This window comes from Coregonus lavaretus, assembly GCF_964263955.1.
Source record: "Coregonus lavaretus genome assembly, chromosome: 4".
Classification (NCBI taxonomy): Eukaryota; Metazoa; Chordata; class Actinopteri; order Salmoniformes; family Salmonidae; genus Coregonus; species Coregonus lavaretus.
This window is the reverse complement of record NC_139991.1, coordinates 6580996-6604063: the sequence shown is the minus strand read 5'-3', so window position 1 is coordinate 6604063 and position 23068 is coordinate 6580996. Positions and strand designations below refer to the sequence as shown.

At 46.2% G+C, this 23068-nt stretch overlaps 1 protein-coding gene across 1 annotated transcript in view; it reads left to right on the top strand.

The window, feature by feature from the left end:
- Nucleotides 1-23068, top strand: part of LOC311128555 (uncharacterized protein) — a gene marked incomplete at both ends in the record, with an annotated part of 140778 nt that overhangs the window by 92288 nt on the left and 25422 nt on the right. Inside the window, 12 exons of the mRNA XM_084160743.1 lie at nt 5016-5162; nt 6228-6320; nt 8161-8223; nt 9340-9582; nt 11183-11341; nt 11433-11525; nt 11677-11832; nt 12309-12392; nt 13889-14056; nt 19909-20130; nt 20293-20523; nt 20999-21229. Of these exons, the coding sequence (XP_084016869.1) occupies nt 5016-5162; nt 6228-6320; nt 8161-8223; nt 9340-9582; nt 11183-11341; nt 11433-11525; nt 11677-11832; nt 12309-12392; nt 13889-14056; nt 19909-20130; nt 20293-20523; nt 20999-21229 (1890 nt within the window). The remainder of the gene's footprint in view (nt 1-5015; nt 5163-6227; nt 6321-8160; nt 8224-9339; nt 9583-11182; nt 11342-11432; nt 11526-11676; nt 11833-12308; nt 12393-13888; nt 14057-19908; nt 20131-20292; nt 20524-20998; nt 21230-23068) is intronic.

The following is a 23068-nucleotide window of genomic DNA, read 5'->3' as shown; positions in this document are numbered from 1 at the left end:
AGACAGGGCTTCTTTGGGACTGATAAAGCCCTTTTCTCTCACGGGCTTTAGCTCATTGCCTGTGTGACTGGCAGTGGAGTCTGAATTTCCATTGTTTTAATTGGGTCACCCTCTCCTTCATGTCGCCTCTCTGGTGAGCATCTCTCTGCTTAATCAGTTCTACAAGACTGTGTCTCACTAGCCGAAACATCCTGTGCCCTCACAACTATTGATGTTCTGGTTTTAGAAGTATTGATAAGACCAGCAAACGTAATGGCCTTTGCCACGGTGCTGTGTTCATTATTGGCCTTGGAAAACGTGTTAGAGAGAGTGAGAGAGTGAGAGAGAGAGACAGAGAGAGAGAGAGAGACAGAGAGAGAGAGAGAGAGAGAGAGAGAGAGAGAGAGACAGAGAGAGACAGAGAGACAGAAAAAAAAAAAGGGCCAGGCCCTTGGAGTGATGGGCCAACTGGTGCTCTTTACCAAGGTCACCACTATCATGTTAAGCACCTGAACTCGATAATCTTCTCCTCTGAGATTGGAAACAAGTAAACGTTTTCATGCCAAAACTCCATACACAAAAACCAGTCTCATTCTTACTGTATAGCTTCAAATTGACAGCAAGCTGTGAAAGCCAGCTACTAAAGTGAATAAGAACTATGCATTTCTTTAATTGGCTGTTGTAGCATTTGTTTACTGATATGAGGTTATTGACAAGATGTTGGATATGTTCTATGTGCATAATTAAAGTGTGTAGGAGATTTTATAGGTGGTGATATGAGTGTGCTTGTCATTGAGTATATTCTGGACTTGGTCGATATGTGTCATATTATCACATCCTACTGTTTTGAGTGATTTCCATAATGCACTAGACCCTGTGCATATAAAACACATTTTCTCATCAGTGAGTGTTCCAGACCTCATTTGAGTTTTTAAAGTCAATATCTTGTCACTCCAAGGAGTCTGTGTTTATAACGATAACAAATGCCCTATCCTGTCGGGGTATTTTAGAATTAGGACATAAAAACGTGAAATAATTCTTGCTTGCTTTGCTTGATAAAACAAAAACACGAAAGCAAATGTCCATGTTGGATTTATATGTGTGCTTTGGGGGAACGTCAGTGGAATTAATTGATTTGCCCATATTTGTCAGAAAAGAGTAAGCGCCTAACCCCAGCTTGCATTATTAAAGCTAATACCACAGTGGTTTCGGCAAGTCCTCTGCCGTGAATCAAAGTCTGACACGGACTGATGATGTATGGATATATTATTCAGAGCGTTGCATGGGGCTCTGCGCGGTGCTACTCCTTCCTTGCCCCCGATCCCATCCTGCACCAGCACCCCATCCCCCTGGAGGGCACCTGTGTTTTCAAAGTAAAGACCACTTAGAGAATAGCCCGGGGCGTCTGCATACTGGAGTGCCCTGTGTTACACATTAGAAGTCTCTGTCCAGGTCCGCAACATAAACACTCTCAATAGCCCCCGTCTCCCCCTCCGCCCTGGATACCCCAAATACCTCAGACAGGGAGGGGAAAACTGCAGACAGGCCACAATATGGAACAGATAGTCTACAGGGACGTGACCATGTTAATGACCACTCTCTGGGAACCTCCTCAGCTCAATCCTGCAGTAAGGCTTTCATAGATAATATGGAGAAAATGCCTAGATTTCATCATTAAATTGTCATTATATATTTAAAAAGCATTCAAGATCTTTTCTCTAGAGAATTAGGAGATATTCCGTCCTATTCAAAGCATTGTGACTTTTACCTGCCTAGCTTAGCACAGTTACCCCTTCTTACTTATGTAGCCTTTCCCAGCAGACAAACATCCAGTACATCTCAGAACACTGACGGCAGCATGTCTGCTAACAAATACCCTACTTAATGAGCTTCATCTAGTGTAAATTGAAAAGCACTTATGGAAATAATGAATGCTTAAACGCTGAGAGGATGGGTGAGGGGTTTGAGGGGCGGAGGGAGAAGAAGATGGGGAGGCCTTTTTGACATGTGGCTTCAAAGACAACATAGACTAAACAGGGGGGCCTATGAGAAGGAGCTGGGACTGTGTAGTGTGTAGTGTGTAGTGTGCAGTGTGTAGTGTGTAGTGTGTAGTGTGCACCCACCCAGGGCCGCTGAGACTGAGATGCAGGGCTGACATCTTGGGGGTGAACAGCAGACACAATAGGCAGTAAACATCTCCCCCATGGGTGAGGCCTCGGTTGAGGGTGAGACGGGGTTAACGATCAGACGTCTCGTTTAATCCCCCCGGTGGAGTAAATGGGGTTTGATCAGCCGCCAGGAAGGAGCAGAATGAGCTGCTTTCATAGGCAGGCTTTACCATTTGTCAAGACCAACAGTTTTAATATTTTAAAAAACAATCCTATTACCGAACAAAAATAGAGCAAGGATTTCGGGAAACCTGCGATATAAATGTTTAATGGCAGTTTCTGCATACAGCTTTTGTATCTGCATGTATAGCTTGGTTGGTTGTTGAGGGGAAAATAAGGAGTATTGCTTCACTGCTCCTTTGTGCGGATGGAGGCAGAGAGAGACGGAATTGAATGGCTGGGGAGGACATTAGAATGTCTGTACTGCCTTTCTTATTTCTGTATCTCCCCATCTGCTGAGATGGAGGTGTGAGGAATAGCATCATTAAGGTAATGTGCCTGGGAAGGCAATGAGTTGAGATCTAACGTGGGCAGTTTCCTCGGCTCAGCCACGGCTTTAAATGCCCAATCTACAGTGACCTTTACCGCAGAGAGAGAGAGAGAGCTTTGGAACACACACAAACACCCACAAAGCCCACCAGACATATTGAACAACGCATATAATGTACACATTTAACATATAGATTATTGTGTTAAATGGCTTCTAAATCAATCACACAACATGGCTGATGACTCTGTTTTATTTGTTTGGTGAAAAGATCTGTCCAGTGTGGATATGAGTGTGTAATTGGAGGTTTGTGTCTGTCTGGGATCAGTTAGTCTGGAGTGTTGCAGCCTCCACACCATCACCAAACTCCAGGTTATTTGTCAGCTGAGATGCAGAGCGGAGCCCTTTCATGTCACCGGCGTTCTCCCTGACAGAGTGGCAGAATGAGGGCAATTATAAATCACTTAGTGAGTGTGTGTTCCAGTAATGGATGGACCGCTGGAGTAGAGGACCAGACCAGCAGCACAGAGGTACCGGTATGCCTCTGTTGCTGTAACCGTCTTCCATCAGCATCACCCCCGCCAGGGGGTAGGGGTGGAGGAGACCATGAGGGTGGTTTACTCAACCCCGGTCTTAGTGTCCAAGCACAGCCAAGCCAATCTTTCCTCAGCTCCCTTCACCCCCCATCCTGCAGCTAGAGTCAACAGCCATCCTTTAACACGCTTGTTCTCTTTTAATGTGTCTTTTCACTGTGTTTGTAGGCAATCAGGAATGACCAGGGGTTATTTTATTGTTTGGTCGTCCAATGTGTGTTTTGTTTGGGCTGAGGACTTGGTGATGAATTTCATACATCACATTTTCCAGGGCGATTGACCAATGAGTGGTGTGGGTCTAGGGGAGTGTGGCCTGTGGTGTTTTTCTTTAATAAGTCTAGAGGTGAGAGGAACACACCAGGTGATCAGTCATCCTGTCAGGATGCTCGACTCTGATTAGCCCAGTACTCTGGCTGACATATCTGACCTGCCACACTCCACGATGTCAAAGGACAGGCTCCGGTTCACCTAATTACTATTTTTAAGTTAGCCAAAAAGTCATCTTTTGTGACCTATTGTGAATCAAGTTTGTTTATCGGATTCTTCTCTTATGAAAAGCAGAAAAACATCCATCTCCTTGTTGTGGCATTTTCAGAGTTTTCAGTAGATAAGGTCACAGACATACTAAAATACAGATCATCAAAATATATCGCCCTCCATGATTTCACTGGCCTGTCTGACTAGCTCTAGGAACCCTCTTGTTTCAACTGTCCTACAGAGGGGAGCTCTTCTAGCAACATTGGATCAGTCCTAGTTGCTCCAGGCCCCCTGGCCTTGAAGCCTCTCTATAGCTCCCCCACTACCCCCATGTCCCTATGTCCCCTACTCTCTTTGTCCAGTCAGGTGTGTGTCTGAGGCAGCCTAGCGCGGTTGGTGACACTCTCCCCTTTGGGCCTCCATCAGAGACTTCAGAATAGATCTTTATTTACAGCACAGAACTTGGAAACAGCTGGTCAATCCATTTAGCCTAAGGCCACTGATTTGTTCGTATTTACTACAACACCCGAAGAAAAGCTGGGGTATTTTCCCCTCTCTCTTTCCTATTGATCCGGTGCTTAGAAAATCTGCTCTGCTGTCTAAACACTATTGATCCCTCCCTCTCGACGGCAGGCTCCCCGCACCAGTGTATAAAGGGACTGGATGAATTGAAATTTCATTTCCGACAACTTGTTCCTGTTATTTTTACCCATTTGTGGAGGGTGGGGAACACGCGCTGGCGAGTCGATAGGTGGTTGGTGGAGGGAGGAGCAGTGGGACGAGGCTCGCAACGTCATACCAGACCGCACCGTAGTGTATAGCCATGGACAGGCCAGCCACACACACAGGCCCCAGCCAGGAATGAATTCCTCATTGACTAAGTTCCCAGTGATCATTATGGGCTATTAGGGCCTGCCATAGGCCAGCCTGCCTGTCTTTCTATCAGGGCTCTCAGGCCTGTCAGCAGCCAGCTGAATGGAGAGTCACAGCTACATCACAGAGCCAGCCAACACCCACAGAGAGAGCTGGACCTCAGCACGAACATCCAGACCTCTCAATCATATGGATCATATGGAGTTTTATAGCCAAATGAAGAGTATTGTGAGGAACTACCCAACATGTTCTCTATGGGCTTTATATGATTAATCTAGTCTGATGAGCTGCTTGTTGTCAAGCCTTTAGTTTAGCAGGATGCTGTTGGCTATGGTTTCGACCAGGACGTGTGACCATACCTTACCTCCTTTGAGCAAATGTTGTCTGTACAGTGTGTGTGTGTGAGATTGACATTATTCTATTTTCTATGTTCTCTAGCTGCAGGACAGCAGTGCTGAGGTGCAGAGGCTCCAGAGGTCATTGGCTGAGCTACATGGGCGAGAGATAGAGTGGGAGAGAGAGACATCCGCCCTGCAGGGCCAGCTGAGCCGTGCCAGAGAGGAGCTCCACAGCGCCATCCTCAGGGTGAGCCCCGAACTGCATCCTGCCCCTCCGCAACAATCTCCATTGTGTTCCACTAAGACGATTAGCACTGAGATATAGTGGTACATAAAAGGGGAGGCCCTGTTTTAATTAACATAAATATTCATATAATGACCGTGAAGCCATCCCACGTTCCATTTCAGGCTCTTAGTGTTAATACATATTTTAATACATTATCATTACTACCATCATAATTCTGATTATGGTAACTGTAATTATTTGATTTATGACAGAATTATAATTTTGTTCCCTGCAGCCATTTCCTCCCGCAAAACTACATTTTCCCTTGTGTATGACGCCCTCGATCTCCCCCCTCAAAAATATTGAGCACTGGTAAAGATAAACACACAAACACCCCAGCCTGTATGCTCCCGCGCCTGTAAAACACTCAATCTGAATTGCATATCCGCCTGGCGACCAGGCTTGTCATAAGCCATATTAAGAAAAATGGTCACACGGTTTGACATAAATTGGAAAATGACATTTGGAAAGCGGCCGCTGCTGTGGAAATTAGAGATATTAAAATTATAAATCAGTGTCTGGATGTGCAGGGGGGGTCTCTCTCTCTCTCTCTCTCTGTCTCTCTCGCCTCTCTCTCTCTCTCTCTGTCTCTCTCTGTCTCTCTCGCCTCTCTCTCTCTCTCTCTCTCTCTCTCTCTCTCTCTGTCTCTCTCTCTCTCTCTCTCTCCCCCCTCTATCCCTTTCGTTCTCTGGGGACAGCAGAGGGGGTCTGGCTTTACAGGGACAGGGGCATAGAGAGAGTGCTCCTCTCTGGCCCAGCGACCCTCTCTGTCTCTGCTCCGTATGGACAAATACTCCCTCTCATTTGGCAGTGAAAGTAGAGGATATTGTCTGTGCTGGCCTGGTGTCCCGTCAGCTGATTTAGCAGCTCTCACGCCGTAACCTGCTAATGGATCATTTCAGAGGTGTGATATGCATAATGCAAAGGTATCCGCTGACACCTTTAAAAACAGACTCTTCTCTCTCCCATGTGTGCCTCACCTCTGCCCTCCGGGTGTGTGTGTGTGCATGTGTCTGTTTTGAGAAGGGGGGGGCACAGCAGCAGAAGGAAGAGCTGATTGGTGATCAGCAGAGGGAGGTGGACAGACTGAAGAATGAGAGACAGGAGATGCGAAAAGAGGTCAGTTAGTGCTCTGTCTATTGACAGCATCCGTCTCACACACACACACACACACACACACACACACACACACACACTCACAGAGCTTGCAAGAAAGGCATTTCACTGTAAAGGCAGTGCACGTGCCATTAAAACTTGAAATTGAAACACACACACTGTCTATAACAACCTTCCTTTGCTCAATGAAGAACAGTAACTCCACTCATATAAACACACGTGTGTACAGTCCAGTACCTTCAACTGCTCAAAAAGCTGTTATTCTCTATACTGCTGGCTGGACTGCTCATCCCTTCCTTTCATTGAGCTCAAAGAGAGCCTCCACAAAAGACTAGAACTGCTGTGGGGCTACTTGCCTTGACACTGCCGACCCTGAGCTATTGAGGAAAAAAAGACATCTGCTTTAAGATGAGGTGGAACTATGCTACCTTCAAGGCGTGGGTTAAAGCCTCTTTTCGTCCCAGGTGCAGGGAGAAAACATGACATCTTTGTGTCTTTGGGGGAGGAATGTTGCATTCAGATACAGGGTTTTTGTGTTTAGAGAGAAGAGGTCAAGAGTGATGTCATCCTCCTTGGATCTGAAAGAAGAGAGGTCACCTCTATAAGAGCATTGTGCCATTCATGTGCCATTCTCTGCCCTCCGACTCTCAAGATGTTCACACTCAGATAAAAAGTTTCTGAAGATTTCATTTCCATCAGGCAAGTCTTTCCTTGCTCAATATCTGCTGTTTACCATAACGCGTTCTCTTAGGCCTCCACTCAGTTCAGCTTCATTTCCCTAACTACCAGAGTTCCAGTACAGCTGAATGTCACCTCCCTGCCAGGGGCCACTGTTAGTAAAGCCCGGGGGCCCCAGGGGCCTGAGGTACCTGCGTCAGCCTCTCCCGTCCTGGTAGTCAGGTCTATTGCTGTCACTTCCCCCTCTTCTCCTCTACACACACCCTCGCTCTCCCTCGCTCCCTGCATTACCGCTCCCAAATTGCCCAGCCACAGCACCCCTTCAATATTTCAGCACTTTTTACTCCTGCCGTAGGTTTTTGCTGTTCTCTCTTAATATTTCAATATTTAAAGAGGTATTCCTGAAGAGGTCAAGTAAAGAAAGGAGAGGCACTTTGTTTTATTAAGGTTTCAGATGCTTCTCACTCCAGGTCTAGTGAGGAGAGAGAGGGGGGTAGGGGGGTCCAACCACTCAGTAGGACTAGATAGCAGCATTAGTTATTCATCTGGATTGGCCTACACCTGCTGTTGATTGTCAAGAGACTTAGCGCTGTTGAGAATGTGAATGCTATTAAAGGCCCAGTACAGTCAAAATTCAGTTTCTTGTATCATATTGTGCAACAGCTGATGAAACTAACACTGTAAATGTGTCAAAAACTCAGTAAATGTGATCATTGTTATTTCCTGATAGTTTCTGGTTGGAAATATAATCTATACAATACCTTCTAATCAGCAGGTTTTGCATGGGTGGAGTTTTGGCTTGCCTGGTGACATCACCAGGCAGAAAATTAGTTAATAGGCCAATAACAAAGAGTTCCAAACCTCTCTGCCAATAACAGCGAGTTTTCAGTTTCCCCCTCCCCACTCAGACCACTCCTAGACAGTCCTAGCAAAATTCTAGCAAAATTATTTTTGGCTAAAAAGCTATTTTGTTTCTTTTTGACCATTTAAATGGAAAACTATTACAATAACGTACTTAATTGTTACCCAGAAATGATTTGAAATTGATATAAAACAGCTGCATTGGGCCTTTCATAATGTGTTTGTTATAACAGCCCTTCTGTGTAACCTCCCACTCTATCTCTTCACCCTCTGTGTACTTAATTCGTTGTGTGTTTCTCCTCAGCTTTGTGGTAGAGAAGAGGAGCTGAAGAGGCTGAGAGACCAGCAGCATCAGCTCAAGGACAAGGTCTGTGGCTCTGGGCTCTGGCTGACACCTTGTGCTCTCAGGAACAGGATGACACACAATGCTGCTTGGTTAACAAGGCCTCTCCTCTCACGCTGCTGTGTTGTGAGGTGGCTGACTGACTGACACAGCGTGGGCATCTTCTAAAGCCTGCCCTCAACCCTTCAACTTCACATTCGCCTCTTAAGCAGTGGGAGCCGACGTGTAATGAGGCTTTTGGTCGGCCCTTAAAGGCCAAAGAGTGGGTCAGGAGAGTTTCCGGGGATTGGTGTGGTGTGGTGTGTGTGTCTGTGTGTATGCACATATCTACTGAGCATGGCCTTGGCAGCCCACACTAATGAGGGCTCAGACAGTCCCTGTCCCAGTCAATATAGCCAGTGGGAGGTAGAGGGTGAAAGTGGGACAGAGCAGAGGGCAGACCTAGGACAGAGGGAGTGATCATCTGTAGATATGTGTGCGCTAGATCCCTGTGTGAGGTGAGTAACATTTACATTTACCTCGGACGAGTGTAGAGCGCTGGGACTGCGTGTTTTTACAGCGCGGCCTCACTGTGCTCTGGGACCGCAATAAACCACGACCTTCAAAGCACAGCCAAGCTCCACTAACTGCTGAGTGCTTCTCTGGTGGTTGGACAAGATTACTCTCAAAACAAAGTGCAGACAGGTTGATTAATAGAAGGGTCTGCAGAGGTGCGCGCCGCAGTATGTTTTCACACTCCGCTAACACACGTTTGTTTCATTCGCATGGACTTTTATGTGCTGATCCTGTTACTGTGTGAGTTTGTCAGTTCATAAAGAATAGTCCTGCTCTTTAAGTGGGTTTTAGTGGAAACTCACTAGGGCTGTTATAGACGTGTTGTTTTAACATCCTGGGAGCTAGCTGTGACAGGAGGGACAGTCTGCTGTGGTGAGGAGTGTCGGACGTATTTACATGAGTGTCTGTACTATGTCCTTGACTATTAACGTGTGTGTTCTTAGTGTGTGTGAGTTGTGTTTTTAGATGTCTCCTGACTGATATGAATGACTGAAGATGTCTATTTCGTGATATCACTGACTGTGACTGTGTGTCTATGTGCAGGTGAGGGAGAGCGAGGTGCAGGCTGTGTGGCTGCAGAGCCAGGCAGATGTGGTGGGTCGGGAGCTGTGGGAGGAGAGTGCCCAGCGAGACAGGGAGCTGTGGGAGTGGAGGGACCGCTACCACGCTGCCTCAGAGGGCCTGAGGCTGAGGGAGGCTGAGCTTCAGGAGGTACAGAGGGCCAGGGACACGGCCCTCAGAGGCCTGAGACTACAGGAGGAGAAGAGCCACAGTATGGGGGCCCAGAGGCAGGAGCTGCAGCACAGCCTGGAGGACCTACAGGACAGGGTGAGGGGCTGGGGCTGCGGCTGGGGAGGTACTGGGAGCAGGGTTGAGGGTGTGAGGGGTCGAGGGACAGGTAGGAAGAGGAGGGGAGAGGTGGAAGAGAGTCAGGGCCTGAGGGGGAGGTGGCAGGGTGCTAGGAGTTGTGGGGGTTGGAGGGAGGGTGCAGGCTTGGTGGCGGTGGTGCGGCTGCAGTGTGGGTGTAGTGAGGACCCGGTCAGGCTCCATAACATCAGGTCACTGGGGTCTAATTAAGCTGAGCTCCACATTAGGCTGCAACCCCAGAAATGTACAGGAAATTCAGTTGTTTTTTTTCCCACTTTCAAGTGCACTGCCGTGTTAAAACGCGTATGACCCCCATGGATTTAATTAAAATGTTGTGCTTAGCAAGCAGGTTAGTGACGCTCCTTAATGGGCTTTGTGGAAAATTAGCCTCACAGAGAGGAGAAATTATATTTTCTTTTCTTTACTGATGTGTTTCTTTCTTGTAATTGTATTGTTTCTTGTGATAAAAAGGACATTATAACTCAGTTAACTACCACTGTTAGGAATAACTCCTGTAGGTCAACTGAAAATCACTCAGCCATAGCCCTCTCACAATCAGAATTTTCTATGTGAAAATAAGGCGCCTCTGTTTCAGAGTGAGGCCTGTGCTCATTGGAAGGCACAGCGGTCTGTAAAAGCATGTGTGGTGAACCTCAGACTGACCTTGTGCCTCTCTATCTGCTCATTGTCCTCTGTCTGTCTGTCTGTCTGTCTGTCTGTGTTGTGGTTGGAATCCTCAGCCACTCTTTAGATACCTCAGTCTACAACCACCCCTCCGACCCCCCTCTCCTCCCCAGCCCACCAACCCACTCACCCATTCCACATGTTTCTGGTATCAGTGTTGTTGTTGTTAATTGCCTCATCCCAGTCTGCCTCTCTCTGTCTCTCATGCGTATGATTACTCGCGACAAAATAACACTATCAATATAGCCGTGTGTTTTTATTACTCTGTTACCAATGTGGAGTCTCATCATATTTTAACAGATTTGGGCAGCAAAAACGGATAGAGAAAGCTGCTTTATCAATAATTATGTGTAATCCACAACAATGTCACAGAAGCTGAATAACAATAGCAAAAATTGTTCTGTATAAACCCTTATTATCCAATTTGCAGTGAAATGGAGGGATGTAGCTAGCAGACAAACCTATTTCCCTAAAACAGGAAAACATTTCTTGCTTATCTAGAGCATGTTTTTTGTCCAAATGGGAAACTAACTGGACAGAACATCTATATATATATTGTGTTCTTTTCTCATGTACAATTGTGTGTTCCCACCATTAAAGGGACTTTTACCTCTTTATGTGTTATTATGTGTATCCATGGGATGGCACTAAAACCATCAAGCTCTTTGTCATTGATTTTCCTGTATCCCTGTAAGACGGAACATAGAGAACAACATTAAATAAACGTTTGATTTGAACTTTTTTGTGCTTGCTGATTGCAAATAATGCCAGTGCTTTGAACAGGAAAGTGCTTTCCACTTAGCTATTACTATACAATCAGCGTGTTCTCTGTCCTTGATGTGTTCTTAAGTGTGTTATGTTCCCTCCTGTCCCACAGCTTGCCCAGAAGGATGAGACAGTGGTGGCTGTCAGAGTGAAGCTGCAGGACCATGAAGAAGACACCCGTGTTCTCCGCCAACAGCTGCTCTCCTCCCAAGATGCACTGCAGCAAGTTACTGCCGAGCTGAGGTCATGTAGAAGAGAGAGGGAGAAGCAGGTAAGAAAATGTGTTTCATTTGACCCATTAAGAGCCATGTATTGAAATGTTTATGACAACGGAATGACCTTTCATGAGCCACTTGTTATAGGATAGCCAGTGTGTGGAGACAGAGGAGAGACTTGCTGAGATCAGAGCTGATCTGGTCCAACTACAACAGCAGTATTCCACCTGCAATGCCCAGGTACTTGAACCTTGATAGAAAGTCACCAGTACCAATTGTTACATAATATGCTAAAAAAGTCAGTAGGGTTATCCATATACTGTACCTCTGCTAGCCTCTTTTATTAGCCTCTCCTCTATTAGACCCATTCTATTTCTCTGTCTGTGTGTAGCTGGTCCAGGAGGAGGCTGTGGTGAGCAGGCTGAGGGAGGAGCTGCGTGAGGTGGGGGAACAGAGAGACAGACTGGCCTCTCAGGTGACAGAGAACCAGGACCTGAGCCATGAACTGGACCTGCTCACTGAGAAACACAAGGCTGCACAGCACGAGGTACTGGCCTTAACATCACTCAACATCTGTCCTCCATCTGTCTCCTCTCCCTCATCTAACCAACCCTAGTCATGATGCCCCTTAGCTGGTCAGCTCACAAACAGGCAATCAGAAATGCCATGGCCTTGTATCAGGATGTTTCATAATGGATGTCGAATACAACATGTCTTTACCAAAGTCATTGTTAACAATGTGTCGATATAGTGTAGTGTTGTTTTAAATCTAAACAGCAGAAGATAAACCATACTGACAGTAAAGGCAGTGTGAATTGAGTGTAAGTAGGGACTGACCAAGGTGTGGCTTAGTGGTTAAGAGCGTTGTGCCAGTAACCGAAAGGTTGCTGGTTCTAATCCCCGAGCCGACTAGGTGAAAAATCTGTCGATGTGCCCTTGAGCAAGGCACTTAACCCTAATTGCTTCTGTAAGTCGCTCTGGATAAGAGCGTCTGCTAAATTACTAAAATGTAAATGTGTTCAGGTGGCCAGCAGGGATGAAACAGTGCTGAGACTGACCACAGAACTGAAGACCGCCCAGGAACACCTGAAATCAGCTCAGGATGAGGTGAGGCCTGAGATCTAATCTGTTTTTAATTAGTTGAAAAGGACATGATTGTACAGACCTGCCTAACACAGTCTCTACAGCCATCGAAGATGAGTCCTAGTGCTGCGGGTATGTGGAGAGGCTAGTTCAACTCAAATCCATCAGAATTCCCAAGGGCACATAACCCCCCCCCCCTGTATATGCCTAAGGAGGATGCTCAAGGACATGGTGACCTTGTTAGTGTCCAGCCAGCCCTGTACCATGGGACTTAGAAAATACGCCTGACTGTTTGTCCCATGAACCCTCTGTGTTATTTCAGAGTTTTCTTCTTGAAGGAGAACTTGTGGAGGACCTGTCAATGGCCGTACGCTGTGTTGTGCTGGTTTATTTATACCTCTCTCTGACTGGTCAGATATTTGTTTGCCAGAGTGTCCTTGTGTGTTATAAATGGGACAGGCCTGTCACTTCAATGCTGAGAGGATGTTTTGAGTTCCTTGAAAGATTTTTATTTATTTAATTTTGGGTTGGAGGGGAGCGGTGAATAATGCATTGGGAACCTGCTACATGTACTGTTTTTATCATTAGCATGCAGCCCAAGTTATCTGCAGAATACTTATGAGTGCCAGTGAAATGTTTGTGATGTTATTTATTTATGTTGCCCTCTCAATTATTCATTTGTTTATTTATTCATGGCAGAACTAACTGCAATTGGAAAATTCATTTTTGCTGAAGGGCACATGCCCCCCCCCCCATACACAAAGGGAAGGGGGGGGCACATCAGGCTTGTTAGTAATTGCTTTACGTGGCGTTTCCTGAGACTCACAGGGAGATGTCATTTAATCTGAGCAGACGGGTGAAGAGAGGGACTGAGGGAGAGAGAGAGATGGGATGGGTCGGGTTGAGAGGTGGGGATGGGAGAGGAGGGGAGGGGGGGTGAATTTATCACTCACTCTTTTAGCCTACTACCTCTGAAACTTGCTGCTGACGGGGGCCGGAGGGGGCGATGGTTAGGGGGGAAACAGGGTAATAGCCACATATATTACAGGGAATCAGATTCCACTTCTCCAGACAACAAGGCTCTACAGGTCTGACTGCAGGCAGAATAGAGGAGAACACAATGGGTTTGTGGTTGTCTCTGGTTGTCTCCATATGCTCACCTGCCTTCTCCTCTTGTCTGCTCACAGCACTGTTTTCTTTCATTATATAGACTGGGATTTTGTTCAATTCACACTTGCGCCCACACATGCAACAATTATTTCCTGATAAGTGATAATGTTTCACTGAAAATGAAATGATATGTATGTTGCCTGTCTGTCTATCTGTCTGTGTGTGTGTGTGTGTTTGTGTAACGGTGGCCCTGACACTAGCTTTCACTAACTGCTCATGGAATTCCAATTAGCATCATATGCTGAGTTTGTGCGTCATTGACTGTGTGTGTCTGTGTGTGTGTGTGCTCTTGATGCTGTGCACTGTGTGTCTGTGTGTGTGTGTGTGCATGCGCGCACGTGTGTGTGTAGCTGTCAGTGCAGGCTCAGCAGGAGCAGGCCCTTGGAGAGGAGGTGCAGAGGCTGCAGAATGAGGTGAGCTGTCTCCAGGGCAGCCTGAGTCAGAGAGAGGAGGACATGGAGGCACAACTACAGACAACTGGCCAGCTACAGCAGGAGAGGGACAGCATGCTCACACAGGTCAGCTATACACATACAGTTGAAGTCGGAAGTTTACATACACCTTAGCCAAATACAGTGGGGGAAAAAAGTATTTAGTCAGCCACCAATTGTGCAAGTTCTCCCACTTAAAAAGATGAGAGAGGCCTGTAATTTTCATCATAGGTACACGTCAACTACGACAGACAAATTGAGAGAGAAAAATCCAGAAAATCACATTGTAGGATTTTTAATGAATTTATTTGCAAATTATGGTGGAAAATACCGGTAAGTATTTGGTCACCTACAAACAAGCAAGATTTCTGGCTCTCACAGACCTGTAACTTCTTCTTTAAGAGGCTCCTCTGTCCTCCACTCGTTACCTGTATTAATGGCACCTGTTTGAACTTGTTATCAGTATAAAAGACACCTGTCCACAACCTCAAACAGTCACACTCCAAACTCCACTATGGCCAAGACCAAAGATCTGTCAAAGGACACCAGAAACAAAATTGTAGACCTGCACCAGGCTGGGAAGACTGAATCTGCAATAGGTAAGCAGCTTGGTTTGAAGAAATCAACTGTGGGAGCAATTATTAGGAAAGTGCATTTGGATGATTCAGAAGAGGATTGGGAGAATGTCATATGGTCAGATGAAACCAAAATATAACTTTTTGGTAAAAACTCAACTCGTCGTGTTTGGAGGACAAAGAATGCTGAGTTGCATCCAAAGAACACCATACCTACTGTGAAGCATGGGGGTGGAAACATCATGCTTTGGGGCTGTTTTTCTGAAAAGGGACCAGGACGACTGATCCGTGTAAAGGAAAGAATGAATGGGGCCATGTATCGTGAGATTTTGAGTGAAAACCTCCTTCCATCAGCAAGGGCATTGAAGATGAAACGTGGCTGGGTCTTTCAGCATGACAATGATCCCAAACACACCGCCCGGGCAACGAAGGAGTGGCTTCGTAAGAAGCATTTCAAGGTCCTGGAGTGGCCTAGCCAGTCTCCAGATCTCAACCCCATAGAAAATCTTTGGAGGGAGTTGAAAGTCCGTGTTGCCCAGCAACAGCCCCAAAACATCACTGCTCTAGAGGAGATCTGCATGGAGGAATGGGCCAAAATACCAGCAACAGTGTGTGAAAACCTTGTGAAGACTTACAGAAAACGTTTGACCTGTGTCATTGCCAACAAAGGGTATATAACAAAGTATTGAGAAACTTTTGTTATTGACCAAATACTTATTTTCCACCATAATTTGCAAATAAATTCATTAAAAATCCTACAATGTGATTTTCAGGATTTTTTTTTCTCCTTTTGTCTGTCATAGTTGACGTGTACCTATGATGAAAATTACAGGCCTCTCTCATCTTTTTAAGTGGGAGAACATGCACAATTGTTGGCTGACTAAATACTTTTTTTCCCCACTGTACATTTAAACTCAGTTTTTAAACTCCTGACATTTAATCCTAGTAAAAAATCCCTGCCTTAGGTCAGTTAGGATCACCACTTTATTTTAAAGAATGTGAAATGTCAGAATAATAGTAGAGAGAATTATTTATTTCAGCTTTTATTTCTTTCATCACATTCCCAGTGGATCAGAAGTTTACATACACTCAATTAGTATTTGGTAGCATTGCCTTTAAATTGTTTAACTTGGGCCAAACGTTTTCGGGTAGCCTTCCACAAGCTTCCCACAATAAGTTGGGAAATTTTGGCCCATTCCTCCTGACAGAGCTGGTGTAACTGAGTCAGGTTTGTAGGCCTCCTTCCTCGCACACACTTTTTCAGTTCTGCCCACACATTTTCTATAGGATTGAGGTCAGGGCTTTGTGATGGCCACTCCAATACCTTGACTTTGTTGTCCTTAAGCCATTTTGCCACAACTTTGGAAGTATGCTTGGGGTCATTGTCCATTTGGAAGACCCATTTGTAACCAAGCTTTAACTTCCTGACTGATGTCTTGAGATGTTGCTTCAATATATCCACATAATTTTCCTTCCTCATGATGCCATCTATTTTGTGAAGCGCACCAGTGCCTCCTGCAGCAAAGCACCCCCACAGCATGATGCTGGCACCCCTGTGCTTCACGGTTGGCATGGTGTTCTTCTGCTTGCAAGCAACCCCCTTTTTCCTCCAAACATAACGATGGTTATTATGGCCAAACAGTTCTATTTTTGTTTAATCAGACCAGAGGACATTTCTCCAAAAAGTACGATCTTTGTCCCCATGTGCAGTTGCAAACCGTAGTCTGGCTTTATGGCGGTTTTGGAGCAGTGGCTTCTTCCTTGCTGAGTGGCCTTTCAGGTTATGTCGAAATAGGACTTGTTTTACTGTGGATATAGATACTTTTGTATCTGTTTCCTCCAGCATCTAAACAAGGTCCTTTGCTGTTGTTCTGGGATTGATTTTCGCACCAAAGTACGTTCATCTCTAGGAGACAGAACACGTCTCCTTCCTGAGCGGTATGACGGCTGCGTGGTCCCATGGTGTTTATACTTGCGTACTATTGTTTGTACAGATGAACGTGGTACCTTCAGGCGTTTGGAAATTCCTCCCAAGGATGAACCAGAATTGTGGAGGTATAGAATGATTTTTCTGAGGTCTTGGCTGATTTCTTTTGATTTTCCCATGATGTCAAGCGAAAAGGCACTGAGTTTGAAGGTAGGCCTTGAAATACATCCACAGGTACACCTCCAATTGACTCAAATGATGTCAATTAGCCTATCAGAAACTTCTAAAGCCATGACATAATTTTCTGGAATTTTCCAAGCTGTTTAAAGGCACCATCAACTTAGTCTATGTAAACTTCTGACCCACTGGAATTGTGATACAGTGAATTATAAGTGAAATAATCTGTCTGTAAACAATTGTTTGAAAAATAACTTGTGTCATGCACAAAGTAGATGTCCTAACCGACATGCCAAAACTATAGTTTGTTAACAAGAAATGTGTGGAGTGGTTGAAAAACGAGTTTTAATGACTCCAACCTAAGTGTATGTAAACTTCCGACTTCAACTGTATATACAGACATCATACCACATCCTTAGTGAGACTCATCTTTTTTATTCAACATTGTTTACAGTAGCTACTGTAATGATGGCAGCTACTGGAATGATGAACTTTAGAATGATGGGCTTGGTGCCTGGCCTATGAAATAACTGCATATAATAAGCTATATGAATGCATGCACCATAATCTACATACGCTTGGCACTCACACATGTTTATACACAACCTCACGGCATATACAGTATGCAGTCACACATATATACATACAATATGTCTAACCCTCTCATCCCTCCTATTACAGTATGCATACTGTTAATACTTGAGAATTGTCTGTGCATTGCGATCAAACTGTATGCACAAATGAAGGCCATATAAGGTTGCAAAATTCCGGTAACTTTCCCCAAATTCCCAGGTTTTAAACAAATGCCGTTTATAGAGTCACAAGCTTGATGTAATCATTGCGTGCTAGGAATATGGGACCAAATACTAAAGTTTTGACTACTTTAATGCACATATTAGTGAATTTGTCCCAATACTTTTGGTCCCCTAAAATGGGGGGATTATGTACAAAAATGCTGTAATTTCTAAACGGTTCAGCCGATATGGATGCAAATCCATAAGTACAGAGCCAAAACAACAAAAAATATGTCACTGTCCCAATACTTATGGAGGCCATTGTATACACAGACTATGAGAGATGGTGTGGCTGTGTTGTGTGCAGTAATGTGTGCTGTTGAGGAGAGGTAGCAGAGATACAGGAGTGGGCGGTCAGCCATCCCTCTCCCACGGCATCAACAAACACACAGCGCACAGCCATGGAATTCCAATTAGTATCATTTAATTAGAAGTGGCTGCCTCTTGGCACAGTTTCTTCATTTATTTTAATCTTGTTTATGCACCTTGATTGTTTCACAATATAGATTTATTTTAATTAGCTAAGATTGATTACATTTCATTGATTCTATATCCTTATTCAAATGAAATCCCCATCCTCCCTCCCCCCTGCGATGTTATTTTTCATAATTAATGGTACAGTCTGGGACTAGGGTTGGGGTTGTTATAGTGAAAGCTTTGACCATTTTGTAATCAAGGCAAGGTTTATCATTATTTATTGCCTGTGCTGTCACATTGTTGTGTTGTGAAAGGCGTTTTTTGAGTTTGTGGAGAGGCTGTGTGATCGATGAAGTTTGGTGACAGAGCTCCTGTTGCATGTCTGCCTGCCGTTCTGTTCTGCCTCATTCACAAGATAAGATAGAGACCAGCTCTAAGCCCTCCTGCTCCTCAGACTCACACTCAGACTGCTCTTTTGTCTTTAGCTGAGAGTTCAGCCTCTGTCCACTCTACAGACAGACAGACAGACAGACAGACAGACAGAACCTGAGAGCACTGACCTTGGGCGGGGGGCCCAGTGTGTGTGTGTGTGCGTGTGTGCGTGTGTGCGTGTGTGCGTGTGTGTGTGTGTGTGTGTGTGTGTGTCGAAGCGGCTGCAGACGCCATGGTTAACACCAACGCCTCCTTCCCAACCCAGAGCTCTTTTAATTTTGATTGATGACTCCGTTTATCTTCTGCATAACAACCCTCCACCCCCGCCTACCCCACTCTCCATTTTCCCAGCTCCCGCTGCCTTCCACACGCACACCCTGTAAGAAAATGATATTAGAAACAAAATGAGATTTGAAATTTTATGTTTGACAAGCGACTTGATGAAAGGGTTTCATTGCAGGGCCTGATCCATGGAAATGTTATGCTAATAATACTGCTGGCCAAGCGATCTAGTTGGAAATTAATCAGTGGTTGAGCTGCGAGACGGAGAGGGAGAGGGAGAGAGGCTGCTTTATAAACACCCTTCCCCCATTCCCTCACCACCCCTCTCTCCCTCTCTCTAGCTCTGAATCTCATCAGAAATAGCCATGGGGTGTTGTCTGTGTGATGAGGTTGGGAGAGAAATAGGGAGTTAGAAAATTACACTGCAGCTTAGCACTGATTGATGCGGTAATGTATGCAGCAGGCCAGGCAGGCAGGCAGGCAGGCAGGCTGTATTAGGGATTAGAGCTCTCCCTCCCTCTCTCTCCCTCTCTCTCTCCCTCTCTCTCCCTCATTCTCTCTCTCTCTCTCTCTCCCTCCACACCAGTCCCCCTCCCTATATCTGTCCTACTATTATTATTATATTTACCCTGTTCATCTGTCTCCTCTTTTCTCTGCATGTATCTTTTACCTCCATATTTGTGTGTGTGTACACGGTTTGTGATGTCACAGACTGCCTCAGTCCATCCTCTGACTCCCTCCATCCCTCCCTCCCTCTCTCCATCCCTGGGAGACGTCAATGCACTGGAGTCACTAATGGAGTCATTATCAGATTTAACTCATTTAAAAGAACACAATTAGTGCTGGGGTCTTAATGATGTTTGCAAGTTAAATGTAAACTAATCGTTTTTCTCTCTTCCTTTCTCTCTCTCAAACTCTCTTATTCCTGGCTTAGTAAGAACGAAGGAGTAGATGAATCACAGAAGTGTTTTGTGAGTGTGGGTGTGTGTCTCCCAGCCATGTTAGAAGTCTGTGGGATTTGTTATTTTTACCCCGAGAGCCATCTGTTACACTGCTCCTTATTTTTGTAATGCATCATCAGCCAGGGAAGAAATAATATTATCCCATCTCGGATATTGTACTCTGGAGTGTAATAATCTAATGTAGCGCGGGTGTCATTAAAGTGCCACAGTGAGGCTGCAGGGAGAGGAAGGAAGGTGGGCTGAAGGAGTGTACTGGATCATATCTGTTTGTTCTGTCTGTGTGTCCCCTATACCCTCCATATGTGTGTATACACACACACACACACACATTCTCCCCATACACTCCCTCACTGACATTCCCCTCTGTCTCCAGCGGGACAGCCAGCAGGGGGCAGTGTGTGTTCTGCGCGGGAAGCTGCAGCGGTGTCAGGCGGAGGCCCGGGCTCAGCAGGAGAGCAGGGAAGAGGAGGTGTCGGGCTTGAGGGCTGAGCTACAGGAGGCCCAGGGCAGGCTGCAGCAGTGTAGAGGAACCATGGAGCACCTCCGCTCTGACCTGGAGCACGCCCAGAGACAGACCAGGCAGGCAGAGGATGAGGTGGGTGGGAGCAGTGAGAGGAGAACACAGAAAGAGAGGAACATGGATTTCTCTTCACTTTGATAAGCAATGAAGTACCCTCAGTACTGTGACTATTGCAGGTTTATGTAAGCCATTATACAGGCATATTGAAGTAGACTACAGTGTGTGTGATGTCCCCAGGCATCTGATAGGGAGAGCCGTCTGCGGGGCCAGGAGGCAGAGTTATCCAGGCTGAGGGCTGTGCTGCAGGAGGCTGAGAGCAGAGCAGCGGACACAGAGGCCAGGCTGCAGCCCCTGACCCAGTCCCTGGAGCTGTACAGGACCAAGTACCAGGCCTGCATCACAAAGATCTCCCAGCAGGACAGCACTTTACAGGCCCAGGACGAGGACCTGAAGGAAGCCAGGGCTCAGGTCAGCTACCACGCCATCCTCACCCTGCAGGAAAACTAAGAACTGATACTGGAGCTTTTTTATAGTATTTCGAGAGCTTCTATCTGCTAGAGGTTCTGTCTGCTAAAAGATTATTCTGAAATAATTTGCTTTAAAGTTACAAACCCTCATTGGTTTGAACGGTGTCAGCAATTTTGATCTAGTATAAATATTTTTTACTTAACAACATGAATTGGGGTATTTAGAGTACTATATAGGTAGAGAATATTGAACAGAACAAGGCTATGTTAATAACTCAGTTTTGACAAAAATACAGATAGAACCTTCTAGCCCAAGCTCTCGATTAGTTTTTTTCACTGCTGCTTATACCCATGTTGCCAGGAGTTGATCTTGCATACATCTCTAGGCCTGATTTATGAGTGTTAATAGCATGTATTTTGTATCTACATGTGTGTTTGTGTGCCTACCTGTGTGTCCCTGTGTGTCTGTTTACCAGGTGGTGGAGCGGGAGGAGCATGTGCTGCGTCTGTGTGCCCAGGTGGTGGTGTTGCAGGGGGAGCTGAAGGCCCACAGTGCCCAGCTGGAGAGTGGGGATGACGCCCTGAGTGCCCTAAGCCAGCACCTCCGAGACACCCAGAGAGACCTGGAGGACAGCCGCAAACACAGCCAGGAGTGTGAGATGGTCATCAGCACACTGAGAGACAGCACCGCCACACTGAGACGACAGGTCAGACAGTCAGTCAGTCAGACCAGTTAGGCCAGTCAGTCAGGCAGGCCGAGCCTCATCCACAGGGCTGTAGCTTCCCAATGACAGATTTGTCCACAGACAAACCCAGTCACACTGTGCTGATCACTCCCTTTCCACTACAAACATAGATGAACATACTAGTCCACTCAGTCGTTTCCCCCTACACAGTCAGGCCCACTCATCCTGCTCACTACCCCTGCTACCTGGAACAGTGGCAGTCATGCGGCTAAGTCAAATCCAGTCAAGTAGTACAAGCACTGTAGTATACCCAACTAGCCTCTCAGGTGAGTGAAGCTACATGCAGGTCAGTTGTTGCGCCACACCTGCTGTAGGTAAGGCTCCATCTCTGCTCCTGATCTGTAAACAGGTGGAGTCAGACAGGGTACAACACAACACACTGTGAGTTGGAGGCCTGGGAGTCGGAGGCCTGGGGACCTCTGGAAGTGTTTTCACTGATTCCTATTGATCGGCGTCATGGCTCCTATACAGGAGGAAACACAATGAGAAAACACAGGCAGTGTGAGGTCCCTGGACAGCACAGAGCACAGCACAGAGCACAGCCGTTAATGGCTGGCAAGAAGGAGGAGAGAGGAGGGGAGTTGGTGTGGTGGGAAGACTGGATTACATGGGCAGAGCAGTGGAGAGGAAGGATTGATGTTTGGACTTGTTTGGGTGTGTGTGGTTGTGTGCATGCATGTGTGTGTGAGACATGGGGTGGTTGACAGCTCCATGCATGGAAGAAGCAAAGTGGAAAATCATGCTGGGGATGCGATATGTGGCTGAAATAATGGCCGCCCTGCCCAGTGGAGCTCAGTGTTTAGCTGGTGTGGAGGTGGCTGGAGATCCAGTGGGGCGCTTACCTCCTTCTGTGAGCCCACAATGGAGGCGCCATTCCCATCACCTCCAGCTCTCACCCTCCCCTCTCCACTGCTGTAACCAAGGCCTTCCCTCTACACTGTGTACCCCCCCCACCACCTGGGTCCCTAACAACACCCCCTCCCACACAGCAGAGCTCCATTAGCAACACAGAGGCTCTCAATCACACACACACACACACACACACACACACAGTATTGATCTCTCCCGTCCTCAGCTTGGTCCTTAGAGCACACAGCGCGACACACCACCCACTCGGTTCATCAGTCTCTATCTCTCACCCACGGTGTGTATGTGTGGTGTGTGCGTGAGTGTTGACCTGCATACCTTTTAAGTGATCGCTGCCTGCCAAGGTATTTTTTCACACCAATGTTTCTTTACCTCTTCCCCAAGTTTACATTTGTTGTCTGGAAACTGGTGTGTGTGTATGTGTGTATGTCTGTGTGAGAGAGGGAGGTAGAGAGAGAGAGAGAGTCTGATTTAATTTAATGAGCCGATCGCTCTGAGTCTGCTGTGAGACATCAGTACAACAAGGTGATTTCACCACCTCTCTCACTCCATCTTCATCCTGCCTGTAATGACCCCTGGCTTTATGAACACTACAGACACTGTGCAGTAAAGGCTGTCTGGAAAACAAAGACAACAAACAACAACAGTGGGTAATGAGAGGAACACCGTATTCAGATAGATATATTATCCTCATAAACTTAGAGGCTATTTGGGAGTGTTTTATATGTGTAGCAGTACAAGGTAATCCTGACAAACCACCAACACCCGATAGGACATTTTGACTCTCTGTGTGTGTGTGTGTGTGTGTGTGTGTGTGTGTGTGTGTGTGTGTGTTAATGTGAAGCCATTGTGAGGGCCTCAGACAGACCGACTCATCTGTGAGAAGCAGAATGTGCTCCAGTCACGAGCCATCAGGCCCAGCACAGCATGCAG